Source organism: Hemibagrus wyckioides, linkage group LG14 (assembly GCF_019097595.1).
Source record: "Hemibagrus wyckioides isolate EC202008001 linkage group LG14, SWU_Hwy_1.0, whole genome shotgun sequence".
Lineage (NCBI taxonomy): Eukaryota > Metazoa > Chordata > Actinopteri > Siluriformes > Bagridae > Hemibagrus > Hemibagrus wyckioides.
Window position 1 is genome coordinate 11,837,511 of NC_080723.1, and position 20,058 is coordinate 11,857,568.

General features: G+C 42.0%; 1 protein-coding gene across 2 annotated transcripts in view; it reads right to left on the reverse strand.

The window, feature by feature from the left end:
- Window positions 1-19,393, reverse strand: part of ldlrad3 (low density lipoprotein receptor class A domain containing 3) — a 96,155-nt gene extending 76,762 nt beyond the window's left edge. Inside the window, exon 1 of one of the 2 annotated variants that reach the window (XM_058407877.1) lies at window positions 19,120-19,393. In XM_058407877.1, the coding sequence (XP_058263860.1) occupies window positions 19,120-19,171 (52 nt within the window). In that variant the 5' untranslated portion in view covers window positions 19,172-19,393. The remainder of the gene's footprint in view (window positions 1-19,119) is intronic. The other variant, XM_058407876.1, reaches the window with a different exon arrangement.
- Between the last annotated feature and the right edge of the window lie 665 nt (window positions 19,394-20,058).

Here is a 20,058-nt window from a genome sequence, read left to right on the forward strand (position 1 = left end):
AGAGAGACAGAATGTGTGTGAGAGATTGAGAATGTGTGTGTGTGTGTGTGTGTGTGTGAGAGAGAGAGAGAGAGAGAGAGAATGTGAGAAAGAGAGTGAGAATGTGAGAGAGAGACAGAATGTGTGTGAGAGATTGAGAATGTGTGTGTGTGTGTGTGTGTGAGAGAGAGAGAGAGAGAGAGAGAGAATGTGAGAAAGAGAGTGAGAATGTGAGAGAGAGACAGAATGTGTGTGAGAGATTGAGAATGTGTGTGTGTGTGTGTGTGTGAGAGAGGGAGAGAGAGAGAGAGAGAGAGAATGTGAGAAAGAGAGTGAGAATGTGAGAGAGAGACAGAATGTGTGTGAGAGATTGAGAATGTGTGTGTGTGTGAGACAGAGAGAGAGAGAGAGAATGTGAGAAAGAGAGTGAGAATGTGAGAGAGAGACAGAATGTGTGTGAGAGATTGAGAATGTGTGTGTGTGTGTGAGAGAGAGAGAGAGAGAGAGAGAGATAGTCAGAATAAGAGATAGAGAGAGAGACAGAATGTGTGTGTGTGTGTGAGAGAGAGAGAGAGAGAGAGAGAGAGAGAGATAGTCAGAATAAGAGATAGAGAGAGACAGAATGTGTGTGTGTGTGAGAGAGAGAGAGAGATAGTCAGAATAAGAGATAGAGAGAGAGACAGAATGTGTGTGTGTGTGAGAGAGAGAGAGAGATAGTCAGAATAAGAGATAGAGAGAGACAGAATGTGTGTGTGTGAGAGAGAGAGAGAGAGAGAGAGAGAGAGATAGACAGAATAAGAGATAGAGAGAGAGACAGAATGTGTGTGTGTGTGTGAGAGAGAGAGAGAGAGAGAGAGAGATAGTCAGAATAAGAGATAGAGAGAGACAGAATGTGTGTGTGTGAGAGAGAGAGAGAGAGAGAGAGAGAGAGGAAGAGATGATGGGAGGTGGAGGTGATGGGATGTATGTGATTGTCAGTGCTGAATGATTGGATGGAGATGTTCTTTGCTGTGGGTTTGTTTCTCCATTCCCAGGGATCAGTTGAGGAATCTGTGACTTCTACTCCGGTTCTCAGACACGTGTTATGGAAAGTAAAGCAGTGAGTTCAACCAGGGTTTTCATTTGGAAAGAAACAAGAGCCAGGCCTTAGCCTTGACTCACAAACAGCCTGTTAGCCTTTAAGTCTTCTCCGCTCGTATTGTTCGGTCCCAGAATAAAAGCCGTGTATCGTGAGACTTGTCATTTGCTCTGCATGATTTGGTGAAACATTTAAATAGCTTTTGGGGGCGCGGAGCATGTAGCATAGAAGATTACCAGCGGACGCAAAGCTCAGGCTCTCTCGCTACGCACAGGCTTAAAGCTCTAGTAGCCAGTCACACTTGAGCCGACTGTGAGAACGTGAATCTTCACACAGATGAGCTGAGCTACACTCCAGCCTGCAGAAAGCAATACAAACAGTACAAAAGCAGTGTTTTTATTTATTTATTTTTTTTTTAAAAACTAGGTTACGGAGCTGTGCTCCGGGGCTTGTAGTATTTTTTATTTATTTATTTTATCCTTTCACCAGCGTCTTCCTGAGGATTAGCATACCTTCTTAAGGTTAGAATGAGCTGCGGAAAACAGCTAGAGCTCGTCCCTGTGTGCAGGCTCCGGCGTTCCCTTTCACTCCAAACCTCACCATGAGTCGAGTAAAAGTGACGACTCCGCCGGCATGAATTAAACGTCCTAATGCGTGTCCGATTAACGAGTGAAAACACTCAAGATGGTAAATTAAAGCAGAAAGCAAAGCAGACATTAAGAGCACGCTTCTCGCTCTAGTTCATATTTAACTATCAGCCTTTATACACAGAGCAGACCAGGAGAGGGAGTGGGCTAAAAGCCTTTAGAAGCCTCTGTGAATTATTAATGTTACAGCTGGCTCCAGGCACACTCTGAGAAGGGCATATGTGTATGTGTGTGTGTGTACGCTCATGTGTGTGTGTGTGTATGTATGAAAGGAGGTGCAGCAGCATGAGGATGTGCATCAGCTCATCTCAGCAGCTGTTCTCCCGAGGTCAACACCACAGTACTACATTTAAATGTCATTTCTGTCAGAAATGACCAGGAACGAGTGTTTGATTTGAGTCAGTTGTATGCACCGTGTACATTCCTACAGGTACAGGCAAGAGATTAATGACTAGCTGCAGAGCAATAATGTCCTCTTATATACTGCTAATGGAGCTGCAGGAAACGCCAACGCTGCGACGTGTGAACGTTCTGACCAAGATGTACCAGATGTTCATGTTTTCTTCAAATGAATTGCTGCATTTCATGTACAGGGGTGAGAGACATGACAAAAATATCACTTCCTGAATCAGACATTTCTTTCTTTCTGTCTATCTATCTATCTATCTATCTATCTATCTATCTATCTATCTATCTATCTATCTATCTATCTATCTATCTATCTATCTATCTATCTATCTATCTATCTATATTTGCTCATAAAAGGTTTGCTCATAAAGTGCCAGCAATTATATTAATAAAAAAGAAAACCTCTTAATGATTTATATAATGTCTACATAAATACTTTATTATATTTTATATGTTTAAAATAATAAATCTGTTTATAAAACTAATTTTTAAAAAAGATTAAGTGCAATTTTTTTTATTCCAAATAAAAATGCAATATTTTTTATAGCAATATTTTTTTTTTTACATTTTTGTCATTATTTCTCAGGAAATCTTAGAACAGAGTTTCATAATTTTAATTAATTAGATTTTTTTAGTTGATTTTTTATTATTGATATTTTTAAATAATATTATGTTCAAATCAATGTGACGGTATGGTGGGTTAGCATGTTGGATTCCAGTCTCTGCAGTGTGTGTGTGTGTGTGTGTGTGGAGTTTGGCTGTCTTTCGGGGGTTTCTCATGGAACTCCAGTTTCCTCCACCAGTCTAACGATGTGGTATCTCTGTAATGTGTGTGTGTGTGTGTGTGTGTGGTTGTGCCCTGTGACTACGGTTGCCATAGTAGGCTGACCTTTAAGCGTGACACAACCCAGACTCACCAGTATTAACATCACCACAGTGCAATCACAAACAGATGTTAAAAGAGGTTAGTAACAGTAAAGCCCATATCACACAGCCCTCCTTCTCACCCCATGCTACTGTAACTGCCACAACATGTTACATAATGATTACAGCTCCATTTCTACAATGATTTATGTTTTGAGGGATGCTTCTGGACTCCAATTGAGGCAAAAATGTATTTGATGCAAGACTGAAAACACATTAAATAAATGTCCATTTCCACATTTATTTATTGCTGTCTCTTCAATAACAAAGTACTTATGACACAATGCACGCACACACACACACACACACACACACTCACACACACACACACACACACTCGCACTCACACACACACACACTCAGACTTGCTCTCGGCACACAGACACAGTAGAGTAAAGACCGCAATCGCCTCTGCACCTTGCAGCACCCGGCCATCATCTCCCTAACGTCCCCATACTCTTTAATAACATCCAGCTGAGTGAATCGCACGTCTTCCAGGCATCGTCTACGCCAGATTTATTTTTTATGAATGAGAAAACAATGCTGCATAATTCAGTCTCCATCAGAGTGAGTCATCATACCACAACATGAAAAGATGTTAACTAATATCATGACGCCCAACCAGAAAAAGCCACGTGGTCTTACACAGGACACCATTTTAAGGGTAAAACTATGAGATGGTGTTGGAGTCGGAGATGAGCGGCATGTCATCAGAGCTCCTGTTATTCCAGTTGGTGTAATCTCTGCAAGAGTGTGTGAAGGCCACAGGAGTGTGTGAAGTGTCCTAGCGTGAAGCACAAAGCATAACGATGCCATTACTATCACCAGTCCCAAAAGAGGCATTATAGGCATTCAGTCAGAAAATCCACTGTGTAAAATCAACTGCAAAAAGTAACAATACACTCATCAGACCTACTCACAATAACAGGGATGTTAGGATTTCTGAAACGATTTTTGGTCAGCTCTAATCTGTTGTGCAACAGAAAAGCGCTCATCCTGTAATCAGGAGATCAAGAGTCTCGTGACCCGGGAGCCAAGGTATCAAAGCTGGTGATGCGCTCATTTTTACTGTCTCTCTCCCCATCAATCACAGTGTGAGCCAAACGTGCGCATCTGCCCTGTGACACATCAGTTTAAAATGCTGCAGTTGGCTGGCTTCACGTGTCTCATAAGAGTTGCCGTCACGTGTCTCAGAGGAAGCATGTCTTTGCCTTCGCTCTCTCTGGTTGGTTAATGGTGTATGGCTGCCAGGCTAAAAAATGACAGATGACCAAATTGGCAAGAGAATGAAGGGCAAAATGAAAAGGCACACGAGTGAAATGCTTTTTCATTTTTTTTTCAAGCGTTTGTTTAGCAGACCCAAACATCCTGTGTCTTTACGTATTAGGGGTGCTCTGATCAGGGCCGATCACCGATCTCCGATCACTAGAAGCTGTATCGTCTGATACCGGTACCGATTATGGGGTCTATTTAAAGCCTTATCATGTAGCATTATTTATTAAACTATATTTAACAACAATGTAAATTAAGTATTGAAATTACGAGAAGAGGAATATCATGAATGCTGTATTTATTGGCAAGCAACATGTGCAACATGACAACTTAAAACATAGCAGCCTGTGCTTGGTTAGTAACTGGGAACAGCTTAGAGCTGGACAAATACAACTTTCCTGTGGGTTATTTAAAAATAAATAAAATAACAGACAGAACAGAGTCTAACTAGAAACTAACTGATGTTATGTTGTCCTTCATAAGCATCAGCATGTGTAAACACTGTTTGGTATATAACTGCGGCAGACATACATCCGAGAAATATTTTCGTTCATAGAGTAACGCCAGTCCAAGTAGGACATGAGTCACTGGAACCCTTCGTCTTCCACAATAGACAGTGGCTGATGATCGAGGCATGTGAACAACTTTATTTTGTCTGGTATTTCTTTATGCTTCTTGCTCTCCTTGCAGTAGCGTTGCTGTCTTAGAAACGTCTCTGTTACCGAGAGCTGAGTGAGTGGCGCTTGAGTTGCTGAACTCTCCCGCTCTCTGTTAACGCTAGGCAACTTTGAAAACTGCTCATATTGCTTTACGTGACTAACCTTCAAATGTCTGATGAGGTTCGTGGTGTTAAAATGCTTTGGGTGGAATTTGGGTTACAGATTGCTAATCTATTGTCTTTTTCGCACACTACGTAGAATTGCCAGACCTTTGAAGCCATTTTAGCAGCGCGCAAAAAAAATTTGTCTCGCGATTTTTGCATCATCTGATCGGCTTTTCTAGATCGGCCATTATAGAGACCGCCGATCAAACTTCCCACAGCATTTATCAATCGGAGCACCCCTATCAGGTACAGTGAAATACGACTTTTGCCACATCCCTCAGGCCTATTGTAAACATATACAAAGCAGTCGCCTACAAATCTCGCTAATCACTTCCCAGGACCATTATCAAACCCAGCTATACAGTCAATACATCTGAATCAGCATTTCTCCCACAATGCACAGCTTCATTAACAAAGTGTCTACGCCTACATTCAACCAGATTCAATTGAAAACCTTTTGTCCACACTGAGACGCTGCTATCGTCCGACAAAACCCAAAGTCACTGTCAATTTGAAAACTTTGTTTTTATACTGCAGTGTGCTCCGAGAAAACAAAGATATTCTAAAAAAAATGATGGTGTAATTTTATAGTCATGTGACCAATTCCCAAGCAACAACTCTACATCTAGAGCAACAACTCTAGCTTTATCTTTCCATTTAACACATTTTTAAACTTTTAATGTCCTTGACATTTCCGCATTGATTCGAAGAGACAGGAAGTAAATAAAACACGAGATGGAAATGATGCAGACCGGAGCCTCTTATGTATTTACGCACACGCAGTATGAGCAGGAAAGCTGTTTCAGACGTTTCGGCGTGATGAGCAATTTTCTAAACCGTTTACAAAACGGCAGCGTACTCGGAGAACGCTTTGAAACAAACGCTCACTTTCCTGATCTATCTGGATTAATGTGAATGCAGCCTCGGATTGATGCTCAGACAATGATACTGCAGATGCATTCCGTTCTGTTATTGTGACAAATGTGTGAAGGATGGGGGATAAAGAAATAATTATGCAAAACCTGCCTGAGAAAAATCATCCATTCTATATCCATGTGTGGCCATATTAATGAGACTTTTATTTGCATGTGTGTGTGTACGCAGCTGGGATGGAGAGACAGCTGCATTAATTCCACTCCTCCACCTGTGACTGTCAGGAGACAACAGAGGGCTAAATGTCACCCGGGTTTGTTTGCCATTGTGCTGTGTGGTGATGTGCCATGAGGCAGTGTGATGCCCCAGTAAACACTGCAACACTCCAGCAGCTTGTGACCCAACAGCCCAGTCTGAAATGCCCCTCATTTCTACAGCCTGTGTGTGCCTCAGACAGTGATGGATGAAGCAGATGCCATTACGTGTGTCTGCGTCTCTCTGATGGAGCACTAAGATGAATATGTAGTCAAGGCCTGACCTTGAGTGTGGACAAATAAAAATGAATTCCTCGTAGGACAAAACTCAACTCAGGAAAGAGTGAGGAAAGATACACCTCTCTCTCTCTCTCTCACTCACACACACACACACACACACATACTCCGACGTCATGTCCTTCTTTGATCTCTTTTCTAATTGACAGTGAAATCATTTTGCCTCTGGACTGAAGGTCAGTGGCCTCATTCAGGATAAAATGATTGAACGAGACAAACGGGAGCCTTGAATTATGTACATGTATTCCTGTATTCGTGTACACTAATAGGCCGAGCAGAACTTACATGAACTTTATCCAGTACATTAAACCGATTGAGTCAAAATATAGCTCCGGCAGGACCAGCACTACATCACAACACGGAAGGCATTTCATTGATTCTTAGATGCACTGCAATTCTTTCTAGAAATCCATAATCTGATCTTTACACAGGTTCACAAATAAATGCTTTGCCTAAACCCATTAAACTATTCTGATCGAACCGTTACCATTAAACTTTTCTGATCGATAATAAACATTGGCAGCTAGGGTTTTCTCTGCTTTCACTTATATAATATAATCATAGTCATGATATTTAATTCTCTCAGTGCCAGTCCCAAGCCTGGATAAAAATGGGAGGGTTGCGACAGGAAGGGCATCCGGCGTAAAAACCTGTGCCAAATCACGCGGGTCGATTGATCCGCTACAAACAGCGGATGCTGCAAGTTTGCGGGACAAACGCTAAGGTTAGCACTGTTGTCTCACAGCAAGAAGGTCCTAGGTTCAAACAGGCAGGGCGGGAGTTTCTGTGTGGAGTTTGCATGTTCGCCTGCGTGGGTTTACTCCGGGTACTCCAGTTTCCTCCCACGGTCCAAAAACATGTACATTAGGTTGACTGTTAATTCTAAATTGCCCATAGGTGTGAGTGTGTGTGGTTGTCTGTCTATATGTGTGGCCCTGTGATGGACTGGCGACCTGTCCAGAGTGTACCCCTGCCTTTTACCTAATGTGTGCTGGGATAGGCTCCAGCAGATCCCCGTGACCCTAATTAGGATTAAAGCGGGTATAGAAAATGGATGGATGGAAGAAAAACTACATTTCTACACATAAATATCTAAAACATAATGAAATAAAAAAATATGTGAAAATAAAGTACGTCATAAATGCCATGATTTTTTCATTCTCCTTTTGCCCTTCGCCAAATGTGCATTTTGACAGATTTGCCATTTTCACACAGACGCCAAGGTAAAATCCTCACATCCACACTACACCTGTGTAATGCCAAGCATCACATTTGTGTATGCAGGTTTGTGTACAAGTAGAAATGGCAAATAATGTGACAAGTTGAACCAAGCAGGTCACCCATGCTGCCCTCACAGTGCACCATTCATACAGATGGACAATTCTACATAGCCAGCTTCACTCACCTGCATGACTGTGGCAAAGAAAACTAGAGAAGAATGTGACATTTTAAAGCTTTAATCTGTAAGCTACTATGCACTTTCTCAGATAAAACATATATACAGATTGATGGAACCACCCAAGTGACAACTGTCATGCAGTGCCACAATTATATTAAAGAAAAAATAAACATCTCGCAGACTATAGTAGTCATTCCATGAGCTTTATTGACATACATAAAGAATCTGCTTACAATCACATGCTGTTATCCTGAATCTAACCTAATCAAACTGTGAGGTCCCTAGAGGGTTAATTAAAATATCTAATAAACTGGAAACTTGGCCACCGTAGCAGTTTACTGAGAATGCACTAAATAGGTTTTAGCTCATAAACCTGTGACTCGGTGTGAATATGAATCAGATTATTCATTTCTTAGCATTCCAACCGCAGGTAAGCCAGGTGTACAAAGCCAGATGCCTCATTAATGGTTTCAGCAGTATAAAAGCTCCAGTGAATAAACCTCTTCTTTCATCCTCATTCCTCCCAAGGAATCACATGACCCCTGGGACACTCGGCTCTTTCAGACCTGCTTTGGCAATAAGCGGCCAAGTTGTGCTGCACAAGCATGCACGGGTGTTCGGTGACTCTGAACTGATCTCTGCTGCGAAGATGCCTCTTAGTATTGAAGGAGAAAACATCATTGGAAAATGAAAATGCCTCATTCAGCGTGAAAAGACTGGTGAATGACAGTCAATGATCTTTATAAACGTCATGCATGTGCCTAAGTGTTTAAGGCAGCTGCAGGTTATCATCATCCTTAGAGATTCCCATGGAGGACTTGACACTTCTTGCACACTTTTCTGGCTAGGAGCTTCAGAACCTTCAGGGTACAATACCACTGACTATTCGCATTTCCTTGTACATTTCCTGGCCATGTATAAAGACCAAAAGAGATCCTTGCTCTATTACTGTTTGAGTGCAATCCATGGCTGGGAAAGCAAACAGACCCTGCTCTCTAGGTGTGAAGGAGGGCATTCATCACTCCCTTGTCAAACACTGATACTAGTCAATCTGAGACATGTTAGCTCATCTCTACACAGGATGGCACTTAGCACTCTCTTCTGTATGTGTGATCCTGTGTCTCACAGGACACGTGTCATCCCTCACCCTCTCAGACTGGAAGCTGTTGTGCAACAGGGTAAGAATTTAATTAGGAGGAAAACAGAGTAGAAAAGTGGTGGCATTTGGTGAATAAGAGATGAATCAGTCCTTGAATCATTTTTTTGCGTGTGAGATGGAGTCATGGTTGTTCAGTCCCATCACAAAGCAATCAGTCACAGGCTACACAAGGAATACATCACTTTCAATGCACTGACAACAGATTCGAGTTAAAGTCCTACCAGACCATAGATAATGCTTCAATTCTTCACCTGTTTCCCCTCTTTCAATAAAAATTCAGCATCGACGCAGCAATGACGAAAATCATTTGAGCTCTGAGTATCCAGACACACCTGGCTCTTCCTCTGTCAGGGACGATCCACTTACCATTTAGCCCACATGTCACATTTGTACGGAGGAAAATGGCGAGACAAGCATTTTAGAAGAGAGCTGGAGGGAATTGCTCGCTTGGCACGAGGTATGCCTCATTTCTCTTCACTACTGCCATTAAGCCATCTGTCCTAACAGATAGGGAGTAGAGGAATGGAGGGAGGGGCTCTGACAGAGACGCACGACTCGAACCCTGTATATATGGCCCTGGTCTCTGACAACATCTTAAATGAAAATAAATGAAGCTGCAGCCCCAAAAACATCACCTATGGCAGGATTACATCTACAGCTTTTCCTCTCTTGCTCATGGGCTGCTTGAATCCATTACAGCTTATTAGTGGTCAGAATCGCGATAATCTCCGCCACAAAAGTGTCTCCAAGGAATATCCTGGTGATGGAAAACTGCAGATCTTTCACTTTATATAAACTGCATCGGTTATTTATATCCAGCTTCGTAATGAGAGTCATTAGAGTGATTTGTTCTGTCCTAATTTCGTTCGGCCAGACTGGGGCACAAACAAATTGTCGTGAATAATCACTCAAGCCTCATTTAAGCATTAAAAATAAATAGATGCACATTAGAGTTCATGCAAAAAAACATGCCTAGATTGTCTAGCACACCGGCCGCAGTGTTTTATTAGATGCTTGTATAACAAATAACATTTAGAACATGTCTGTTGACTCTAACACATCTTGTTTTCACACAGCCATAATTCATATGTATCCAGCACCACTAGCTGAATATCTCTATAGAGTATGACTACAGTCCATTACAGACATGGCTACTCAAAGGATTACGCCATTCAGTACTTTAGCGAGGAATTCTAGTTAGTTAAATTAAAGTTTCAGAATTTTCACAAAAAGGCATAAAAATTGGAGATAGGAAAGCGTATGCCACCACTCCCACACTGAGATTATGCCAAGATCCTGGTCTCTCAGCCCTGGATGACTGTGCCATTATCATGATTCAAACTCTGGACAAATCTCTAAACAAAAGCTTTCCTGTTCTAAAATTTGCCCTTTAAGAAAAAGTCTCAGACTCAAACTATGTGTTGATGAGTCAATTAGATATGCTGATACTTCACATTCAAACCCGGTTCAACGATCAATACCATCAACTAATTAGTGGGGGTAGATTAAAGCTTTCCAATTCACAGATTGTGAAAGTAATGATGAACAACAGAGAAAGTCAATGGGCAGACTGATGATGATCTTGATCTGTATCGGGTTCGGGCTGTCTGAACGACTGGTATTCCAACAATTAAGGGCAGCTTTGCATTTGATTTTGTCTCACCCACGGCTCAACAGCACTCGGTCTGTGAAGAGCGGACAGGATTAGGATGTTTGCTTCAGGAAATGAGGCGTGATTTGTGTTCCCTGGTTTGTCTCCAAGAGGAGATTACAGTGCTTCTGAGACATGAGGAGCTGACACGGCCATGCTGGTGTCTCTCATCCTGGAACAGTTTGGTGGTTTCACTAGCAGAAGCAGCACACACTGAATATGAAATCAAGAGGTCATGACTCTGCTCTAGAAACCTGTAAAACTGATCCAGAAGCTATGATCAACTATTAGAACAGAACAGACCTTAGGGAAAAATCCACCCTGAATGACTTGCAGGGTCTTCAGTAGGATCAGTCCATCTTCAGTAACAGCAATGATTTAATCTTTTAATGAAATTCTGAGTTGATGTTTTTGATATAAGTGTTTTTTTCTCCCTGGGTTGAAAGTTTAATACATTTCTCACTACTGCTGACAGTGGTGCTGGTGGGAATGAGCACTTATCTACCTAAATACAGCAATGCAGCAGCGCTTTAGTTCTTTCTCAGTGCAGCTCGCTCACTTTCTCTGTACACGAAGTTCCCTAGCTACAACTTTCACACTAATGAGTGCTCTGAGTCTACCATCTCCACTAATTCTCTGCTATATTTCCCATTAGTATGACATAAATATAATGTGTTTCAGGGTGGAACTCAGGACCATGATTCTAAAACAATTTATACATTATATGGTCAAACGTTTGTGGACACCTACCCATCACAACCACATTCCATGCGGGGCGGTCGTAGCTCAAGTGGTTAAGGCTCTGGGTCATTGACCGGGAAATTGGAGTTCTAGCCCCAGTACCACCAAGCATGCCTCCGTTGGACCCTTGAGCAAGGCCCCCAACCCACCCTGCTCTGCATCATGGCTGACCCTGCACTCTGACCCAAACCCCCAAGGATGTGATATATACGAACGACGAATTTCACTGTGCAGTAACGTATATGTGACAAATAAAGAAAAATTTAATTATTCACGATTAATATCTGGGCTGATAGTTGGGTTGGAAGAACTTGCGTGTCCTGCACAGAACTGTGACCTGAACACCTCACCCAACATCAGCTCCTGACCTCACTAATGCCCTTGGGGCTGAATGAGCACAGCCTTCCCAGAAGACTGGAGGATATAATAACAGCACAGGGGGAAATAAATCTGACATAGTATGTTCAACAAGCACATATGTGTGTGATGGTTCAAACTATGACCATACTATTGGCCATACAATATAAGCTGGACAGTTTTAAGCATCAAAAGATAAATGAAACACACGTGGTATCCAAATAATATGAGTTTTTTAAATCCAGCAGTGTTTTTTAAGGTGTAAAGTCCTCTGCTCATCACATGACTGTAAAAAGATCTTATGTTGTTTCCCTTCAGAAAAACAGCAGCACACTTGCCAGTGATTTTATCTGCCTGATTAACTCTGCTCACAATCTGCTGTATGTGGAGCAGGAGAGCAATTTCAGATTTCTTTTTTTTTGCATGCTCACACATGGTGTATCTCCACATAGTGAGCGAATGCTGACAGGGGCAACAGCAGGAAGCCCAATTATGTGGCACACTACCCTATCTGCTCTCCTCCACTCTATGTGCAGCATGAGCACACACTTTGCTGAAGACAAATGATAAATAAGGGAGGAGAGAAAAAGAGAAAGAAGTTCAATAGCTCCACTAACTTTTTATAAAAAAGCATTTGCAGGGCAACAGAGATGGATGAACAATCCCGATCCTCCCACATACACACCGCTGCTCGCTGCTGCTGGGAAAACGGCTTCGTCCAAATCCCAAGCTCCATCCCACAAACAGCACTACGACTAGAGGAGGAAGACGACCGCTGTGCTTCGTAGAAAAGCCCACTAGGTTCACTTCCAGCCAAGGCATCCTACGATCCCGGATTTATTCGCATTATTCCTATGAGGAAGTCAGAGGCCCGTCCTTTCTCTCTAAGCTTTTCATGCGGCTGAAGCACGCAGCTGGACTCAAATCGGCATGCGCAGCCTAAGGGCTCAGTGATTTCTGCGCAAAGCTGAAATACATAAAATGCCCTTTTAGAATGTCAAAACAACAATAAGAGACTTCAAGAGTCAGCGCTGCCAAAACAGAGCTGATCGGCTCTCACTTGTGGGATTTCACAGGACTTGGAAAATTGACAGCAAAGTCAATACAGTGTTTATGTTCAGGGTCACGGATATGGGAGTTTTTGCTGAGCTGCTGAGGCAGTGTGATTGAGGATCTCTATCTCCTGACACGCAGCTCCCAGGCTCTGTGGCTTTCACGCACGGAGAAAACTGAACCGTCGTTTGGGTTGAACCCAAAATCCAAACAAACAGGTTCCCATAGTCTTCCCTGCAAAGATCAGAAAGCTACTACACAGGTGAGAAATATCTGAACTGACACGCAATGTGATTGAAAGGCAACAAGAGGCATGTCAAACAACCGAAACAACCGCCCTGACAGTCGGAACGACGTCCTACACACTTACATGCACTTAAGCTATGCATTATGTACGCTGCCGTCCAGTGTATGAATTTTAGAAGGGTCGTAGCGCTTCAAATGGAACACTAATGTTTTTTAACTTCGTTGAGTGCAGAAAGTTTCCAACATGCCACACTAACTTCCTTCTGATTGAATAAGAGCATCATCCCGGTACATACAGCGAACTTCTTCTTGTTCAGTGTGAACGCACTACTCACTCTATTTATATTACAAACCCGGGGTCGAACAGTGCACGAGGGTGTGATTTGGGACGCGCCTAGGCTCTTGTTCTGGTTCCAGATGAATCCTAGTTTGGTTTGATTGCAGTGAGGAAGCGATCCGACGCTGAATCTGCATAACATGAGCCATGTACTGTTGGATAAAGGCAGCATTATTTGTAGATTCGAGCTGCTAATCCAACCCGCCGTATTTACTGTTGGCTCTGTGTTCTCCATGCTCAGGTGATATTTTCAGATTCCTAACGTCACATGCCAAAAATAGGCTTACCCTATTTTCTGAAATCCGGACGAGGAGTGTGAGCCACAACATTCCTTAACGAAAGCATTTTTGTTTGGTTGTTTGTTTGTTTTGTTACAATAATTGCTCACAGTATGAAATTTGACCAAACCAAATAGCAAATAAACCAAAAGCATCGATTTTTCTCTGAAGCAAACTGTAAAAGTGCAAATATCACTATTTAAACATTACACATTAATACTCCAAAAAGCAGGAAAGGCCAACATCTACAAACAGATGAAATCCTTTTGCACACAGCGTGTGTGAATCGTCTAGTCGTTCTTGAGTATGAGGCGGTTAGTGATGTTGGACAGTGTGCTGGTTCGATTTCAGACTCATCTGCCAACCTTAAAGGCATGCCCTTTTAAGCTTACCTCACGGTGCACAGAGCTTTGGTCAATACAAATTCAATAAGCATACATTTTCTACTTTCAGATCTCTGCCTTAATTGCTTCTGCTTGCCCTTGACTCTATGGATTAATGCAACACATCAATGACACATTAATATACATTACAAGAGTTCAGGCTCTGCTGGGATTGAGCGAGGAAGCTGGATGAAGATTTTATCGCTTCTTGTCATCTTTCACTGGAGCCCTCATTTATTTTTCCTCTGCAGATATCATTCTTTTAAAGAACAAAGACTGAGTACATTTTCTGAAAAGACTCCTGGTGTTGTAGCGCAGTTATAAACAACTCTAATGGTTACCTTGAGCATGAATATCCTCGTCATTAATCCACACGTGGCGTATAAGCAATAAGAACACAGCAAATAGCAATTTACTGAACAATCCTATTATAGCCCGTATAACACACACCACATTTTCTTTTACCGCATTTGTTTGTCTCGGGCGGAGATTTTGTAAGTCTGGATATAACTATATAAAATAGTATAAAGTAATAAAGTCTCCATATACGATGAACATCAACTCCCTTTCTGGCGGAGTGTGAAAGGTGACTGGAGCGAGTTATGCCGCTGACAGGGGGATTTTTCATTCTTATTTATATTAACTCTGTTCAACTAACCATGCAGGTGCAATACTGAGTGCAAAACTAACATCACCTTATTAATACCACACAAAAAAAAAAAGACTTCAAGGTTTCCATGAGGGTCAATTCAATTTCTTAAATCTGCAAGTGTGAACATTTCACACAATGCACCACACACACACACACACACACACACACACACCAGACACTGCAACAGGAAACACAATGCGCAGAGATTTCTCCCTAAAAAAAAACAATACACAGCCTCGTGGATTAGATCGCCTCACGCCGTCGTTGCTGACCCTTGAGGCTTTTAGGACGTCGTGTTTTAGGCAACGTGGTGAGGGAAATTATAATAAGCGGCATTGCACTCTTCAAATCGAAGTGCTAATAGGAGCTCTGAGCCAACAGCAATTGCGAAATGACTCTGGGCAAGTTTGCAAATCTGAGGAGGGGAAAAGCAAATGCTGGCATCTTTTAAAAGCTATTAGACAAGTTTGGTGTCTTTGAACAGGCATCAAACATTGCACCGATTACCTTAAGGTCAGAAATGTATTTTGAACAAACAACAAAAAAAAAAAACCCCGCTATTCAACGCTTTTATAGCAGGTGAAAATCACCGTGTCCTAGAGGCAAATTTAACCCTTAACCCATTATTCTTGAGGAATTTACTCTGCAAAGCTTTTTTTTCTTTTCTTTTTCTGCGTGAGAGAGATCTGTAAAACTACAGACTCCTTTCATCTGGTGTTCAAATGGAAACGACATCCCAGAGAAATACATGTCTCTGAGGCAAATGGCTTGGTGAATATTAAGGGGAATATGTGATAGACTGTGTGACGCTGCTAACACGGATGAGTTTCAGTTCTGTCAAGACCAGGGGGTTTGGATATCACCCTGCCTAGCCATGCTGATCGGACCCAGTCCGTTCGATTCCGGGCCCCAGTGACACCGTACACCAAGATGGCTAACCTTCTACCAGCCTAGTGTCTCCTCAGTCAATAATGGTGTGTAAATTTATAATGAAATACATCACTATGAAGGCTGAAAGTGTATTATCACTCAATAAAAAGCTTCTTCTTTGTACAGATGATGTGTTGATTACCAAAACATATCTCTATTGAATTTTTTTTTTTTTTTTAACAATTTACTCAGAATATCAAATACATCTAGCTGCCCTTGGGATACGGTTACACCAGGCACCATGGGAAATACAGCTGGATTCAAGTCACGTACTGCTGACTAACAACACGATGACAAAGATTTTCCATGTCACTAAAAGTGTACGGTTAGGCCACGTGGTCTCGTCTGGCAAACGTAACTCTGACATGATTCTTAATATAGCTTCTAAATGATCTCAGGATTAACTGACAGAAGTGTGGAAATGTCCTTGAACAGACTCGCGGCGAGGAACGAACTGAGCCGCTGCAGAAACCGAGCTGGAGTAATCCTACCTGAATGTTCGGAAGCTCTTTATTTTGCCAGAGCTGTTATACGTGTTACTGATGGTTTATGTACGAGGGGTCTGTCATGGTGAGACAATGCACACATGTATGATGGAAAACTACGCAGACTATTAAGAAATAATTAAGACAATTAACCTCTAATAGCTTTAAATGAAACAGAATAAATGAATATAAAATCAGATTGAAAGAAGCAATTGTGAAAGTAACCAAAAGATGTGTGTGTGTGTTTGTGTGTGTGTGTGTGAGAGAGAGAGAGAGAGAGAGAGAGAGAGAGAGAGAGAAGTAACAAAAATAAAAGAACTACTGTTTTCACTGTGTTATAAGTAGAGCTGTGCATTGTTCAGGAGTTGATGGATCAACACGTGATCTTTCTGAGTAGACTGAACGTGTTTACATGCTACACGAATAATCTGGCCCCTGTAGTTATCAGATTAATCGGGTGATCATCAAAACAGCCGTAAATCAGCGTTAAGATGTTAACAGATTACCATAAATCTAATAATTAGCCGGTGCATGTATACAGTTAATCTGATCTCTGCTTGTTTTTCTGCAGGAAGGTAGAGTTCAGTGTTAGGATACAACACACTGCCGTCTCTGGATAAAAACCCACGGCAGCATTATGTGCAGTTTGTTACAGTAAACACTCCCAAATAAATCCTTTCCTCAATAAAGGGGAAGATGATGAGAGATCATCAGAGATGACTCTGCACAAGAAAATAATCAATCAGTCGATGTGATCTATATTCCTGTAAACGCATGTCCACTCCCAGTCCTAACATTTATCCATTTTTAGTTGCATTTATAATTGAGGAGGGTCCAGTTTGCTCCAGTCAGTTCCTTTTATTCCAGCAGGCTCTGTTCTGTGTTTACAGCTTTAACTCTGTTACGAAGTGCTGACGCTGGAGAAACGGGACACTTCCTCATATCACCAATTACATATGCTGTCTAATTTGTCCCTGTATAAGTAGGTACTATTAAAAAGATTCAAGAGCATTAACATATACTTAATCTCTGCAGCTGGGACTACTTTCAGAGCTGCTGTTTGAGGAAAGTGAATCAACTTCTGACCAATCAGAAATCAGCATTCAGCAGAGTTAGTTGTGGCTTCACTAATAGTGTCATTACTGCTGGGATGACATCTGATCACTGAATGATTCACTGGCAAAATCTGTTTGTTTTTTTGTTGCAATGACTGTATTTTCACGTACGTGTAAGCATGCTGTGTGAGGAGTGAGAGCTGTCATGCTGGATGTGGATAAGAAATGAACTGAGATTAAGTGGAAGGAATTTTTTTGGAGCATTCTTTCTTTCTCAAAACATTGTCTCTTACTTCTTATAACCACTTACGAGTTCTTATATTCGCAGGACTCTGTAGTGTCTCTGTGCAGCTCTGGATTAAAAATGGCTTGCTTTCTGATGTTCATTTGAGGGCTAAACGTTTTTAAAGACATATGGGATGCTTAGCTGGCTGGAATCACACATCTGTTGCTAAATTCTCTGACGATGAAAACAAAACTGTACACAACTTGGCATGCATCTCGGTTTGCTCAATATATATATACATATATATATATATATACATGGTTTAAAAAGAAAAAGTACGAAACATGGTTCTACAGATTGTCCTTCAGAGGGAGTCTCAAATGTTCTACGTAGAGCGCAGTAATCCATTCAGAAAGGGATCCAAAAAAGCTTCAAAAAGCTGTAAATGTGAATCATCCAAAGAAGCAGCAAAAAAGCCATTTTCCCCTTGAGTGTAGGTCTACATTATAATCGCCTCCATTATTATTCACCGTCAGGTGTGTTGTTTTTGGAAAATACACAAATAAGGATCGGTGTGTTGTGGCACGATGTAAAACAGTTGTTACCGCTCTATAAGCATGAGAGCTGGACAATATCAATGACTGGCATTTCTCACTAAAAAACAATACACAGTCTTGTGGGTTAGATCACCTCACACGCTCGTTAGTGACCCTTGAAACGCCTGTGGCTTTTAGGACGCCGTGTTTTAGGCAACATGGTGGCTTTGACCACCTCACACAGTCGTTAATGACCCTTAAACAATGCCCTTTCTTTCATTTCAGCTGAACCACCACATGTCATCTTACAGAAACCACAACGTATTAATTAGAACCCAGTGATCTGCCCTGCAGCCGGAACTACTTTCAAAGCAACCGCTATAGAAAATTAATCAACACTTTCACCGACCAATCAGAATCCAGAATCCAGCAGCACTGTGTTGTGCTTCTCCTTGATATTACTTATATGTCTAAATGTCACTGAAGTTTTCATGTTCAAGTAGTTCCCCTGTTTTTCTCGCGTTTTGCGAGTAAATATCGTGACACATATATATATGTATATATCACACACCGTGAAAATGCCTGCAAATATCACGACATGATTGAGTTTTTTCTTTAAACATGTTACCTTTCCCTAGCTCGAGCCTTGTTTATTATTCTTCAAGAGCGTGTCGCAAAACAAGCAAAGTTTAAAACCCCGAAACCGTCTCAGAGACCTGCAGAGGGACACGAAACAAATCCCGTTCATACCGCTTCATTTAACCAGAGGATTTCTCTCAAAAGTAGTGTAAGAGTATCGCTACAGCACCTTTATTCCCGTTAACCCGCTGTTCTGACACACTTGCACTGGGTAGCGGGTTTTAACGACACGCTGTTCGGAAGTTTGTAACCTTAAACGCAACAAAAGTGCAACAACAGTGCAGCTGTGCAAAATGTTTCCAGTCATTTCATTCACATTTCTTTTTGCGCGGCGGTGCAGAAGTTCTCTCTCTCTCTCTCTCTCTCTCTCTCTCTCTCTAGAAAAGCAGCAGGTTTAAAGCCCGTGTGGCCTGCGTGGCTTCACCACTGAAACTTACCGACCGAGCTGGTGCCCGTTCCCGACCCGAGCAGGAGGTACCAGACCCACATCCTACTTTCTGTTTCGGCCGGCCCTTGCTTCACCCCGCTGCGGGCCAAACACGTCGGGGTGATTTGTAAAAAAGTTCCTCGGTTTCCAACCAGTGTCTCGGATATTCGCGTCTGTTGCAGTTTCTTCGTTTTTCCCCCTGAAGGGTAAGTTTAGTTTAGCGGGCAGGAAGGGGCTCCCTCTCAGTGGGCCAGCAGCGCGAGCAGGGCCGGAGACAGGGGGGCGGGGTGGAACCGAGCGTGGGAGGGGCTTAGAGAAAGGGACTGGGTGGAGAGATCGGATTCCCATCATAGAGTCATTGAGCATCTGTCTCTGTATGTGTGTGTGTGTATTTACACATTTTTATATATAAAATATGCATTTTGTAAATTGATAAAAAATAAATATTTAAAATATATATTTTTTAAAAGCAAATATCTATCTATCTATCTATCTATCTATCTATCTATCTATCTATCTATCTATCTATCTATCTATCTATCTATCTATCTATCTGTTAGTGGGTGGGATATATTAGGCAGCAAGTGAACATTTTGTCCTCAAAGTTGATGTTAAAAGCAGAAAAAATGGACAAGCGTAAGGATTTGAGTGAGTTTAACGAAGGGCCAAATTGTGATGGCTAGATGACTGGATCAGAGCATCTCCAAAAGTGCAGCTCTTGTGGGGTGTTCCCGGTCTGCAGTGGTCAGTATCTATCAAAAGTGGTCCATGGAAGGAACAGTGGTGAACCGGCGACAGGGTCATGGGTGGCCAAGGCTCATTGATGCACGTGGAGAGTGAAGGCTGGCCCATTTGGTCAGATCCAACAGACGAGCTACTGTTGCTCAAACTGCTGAAGAAGTTAATGCTGGTTCTGATAGAAAGGTGTCAGAATACACAGTGCATGATG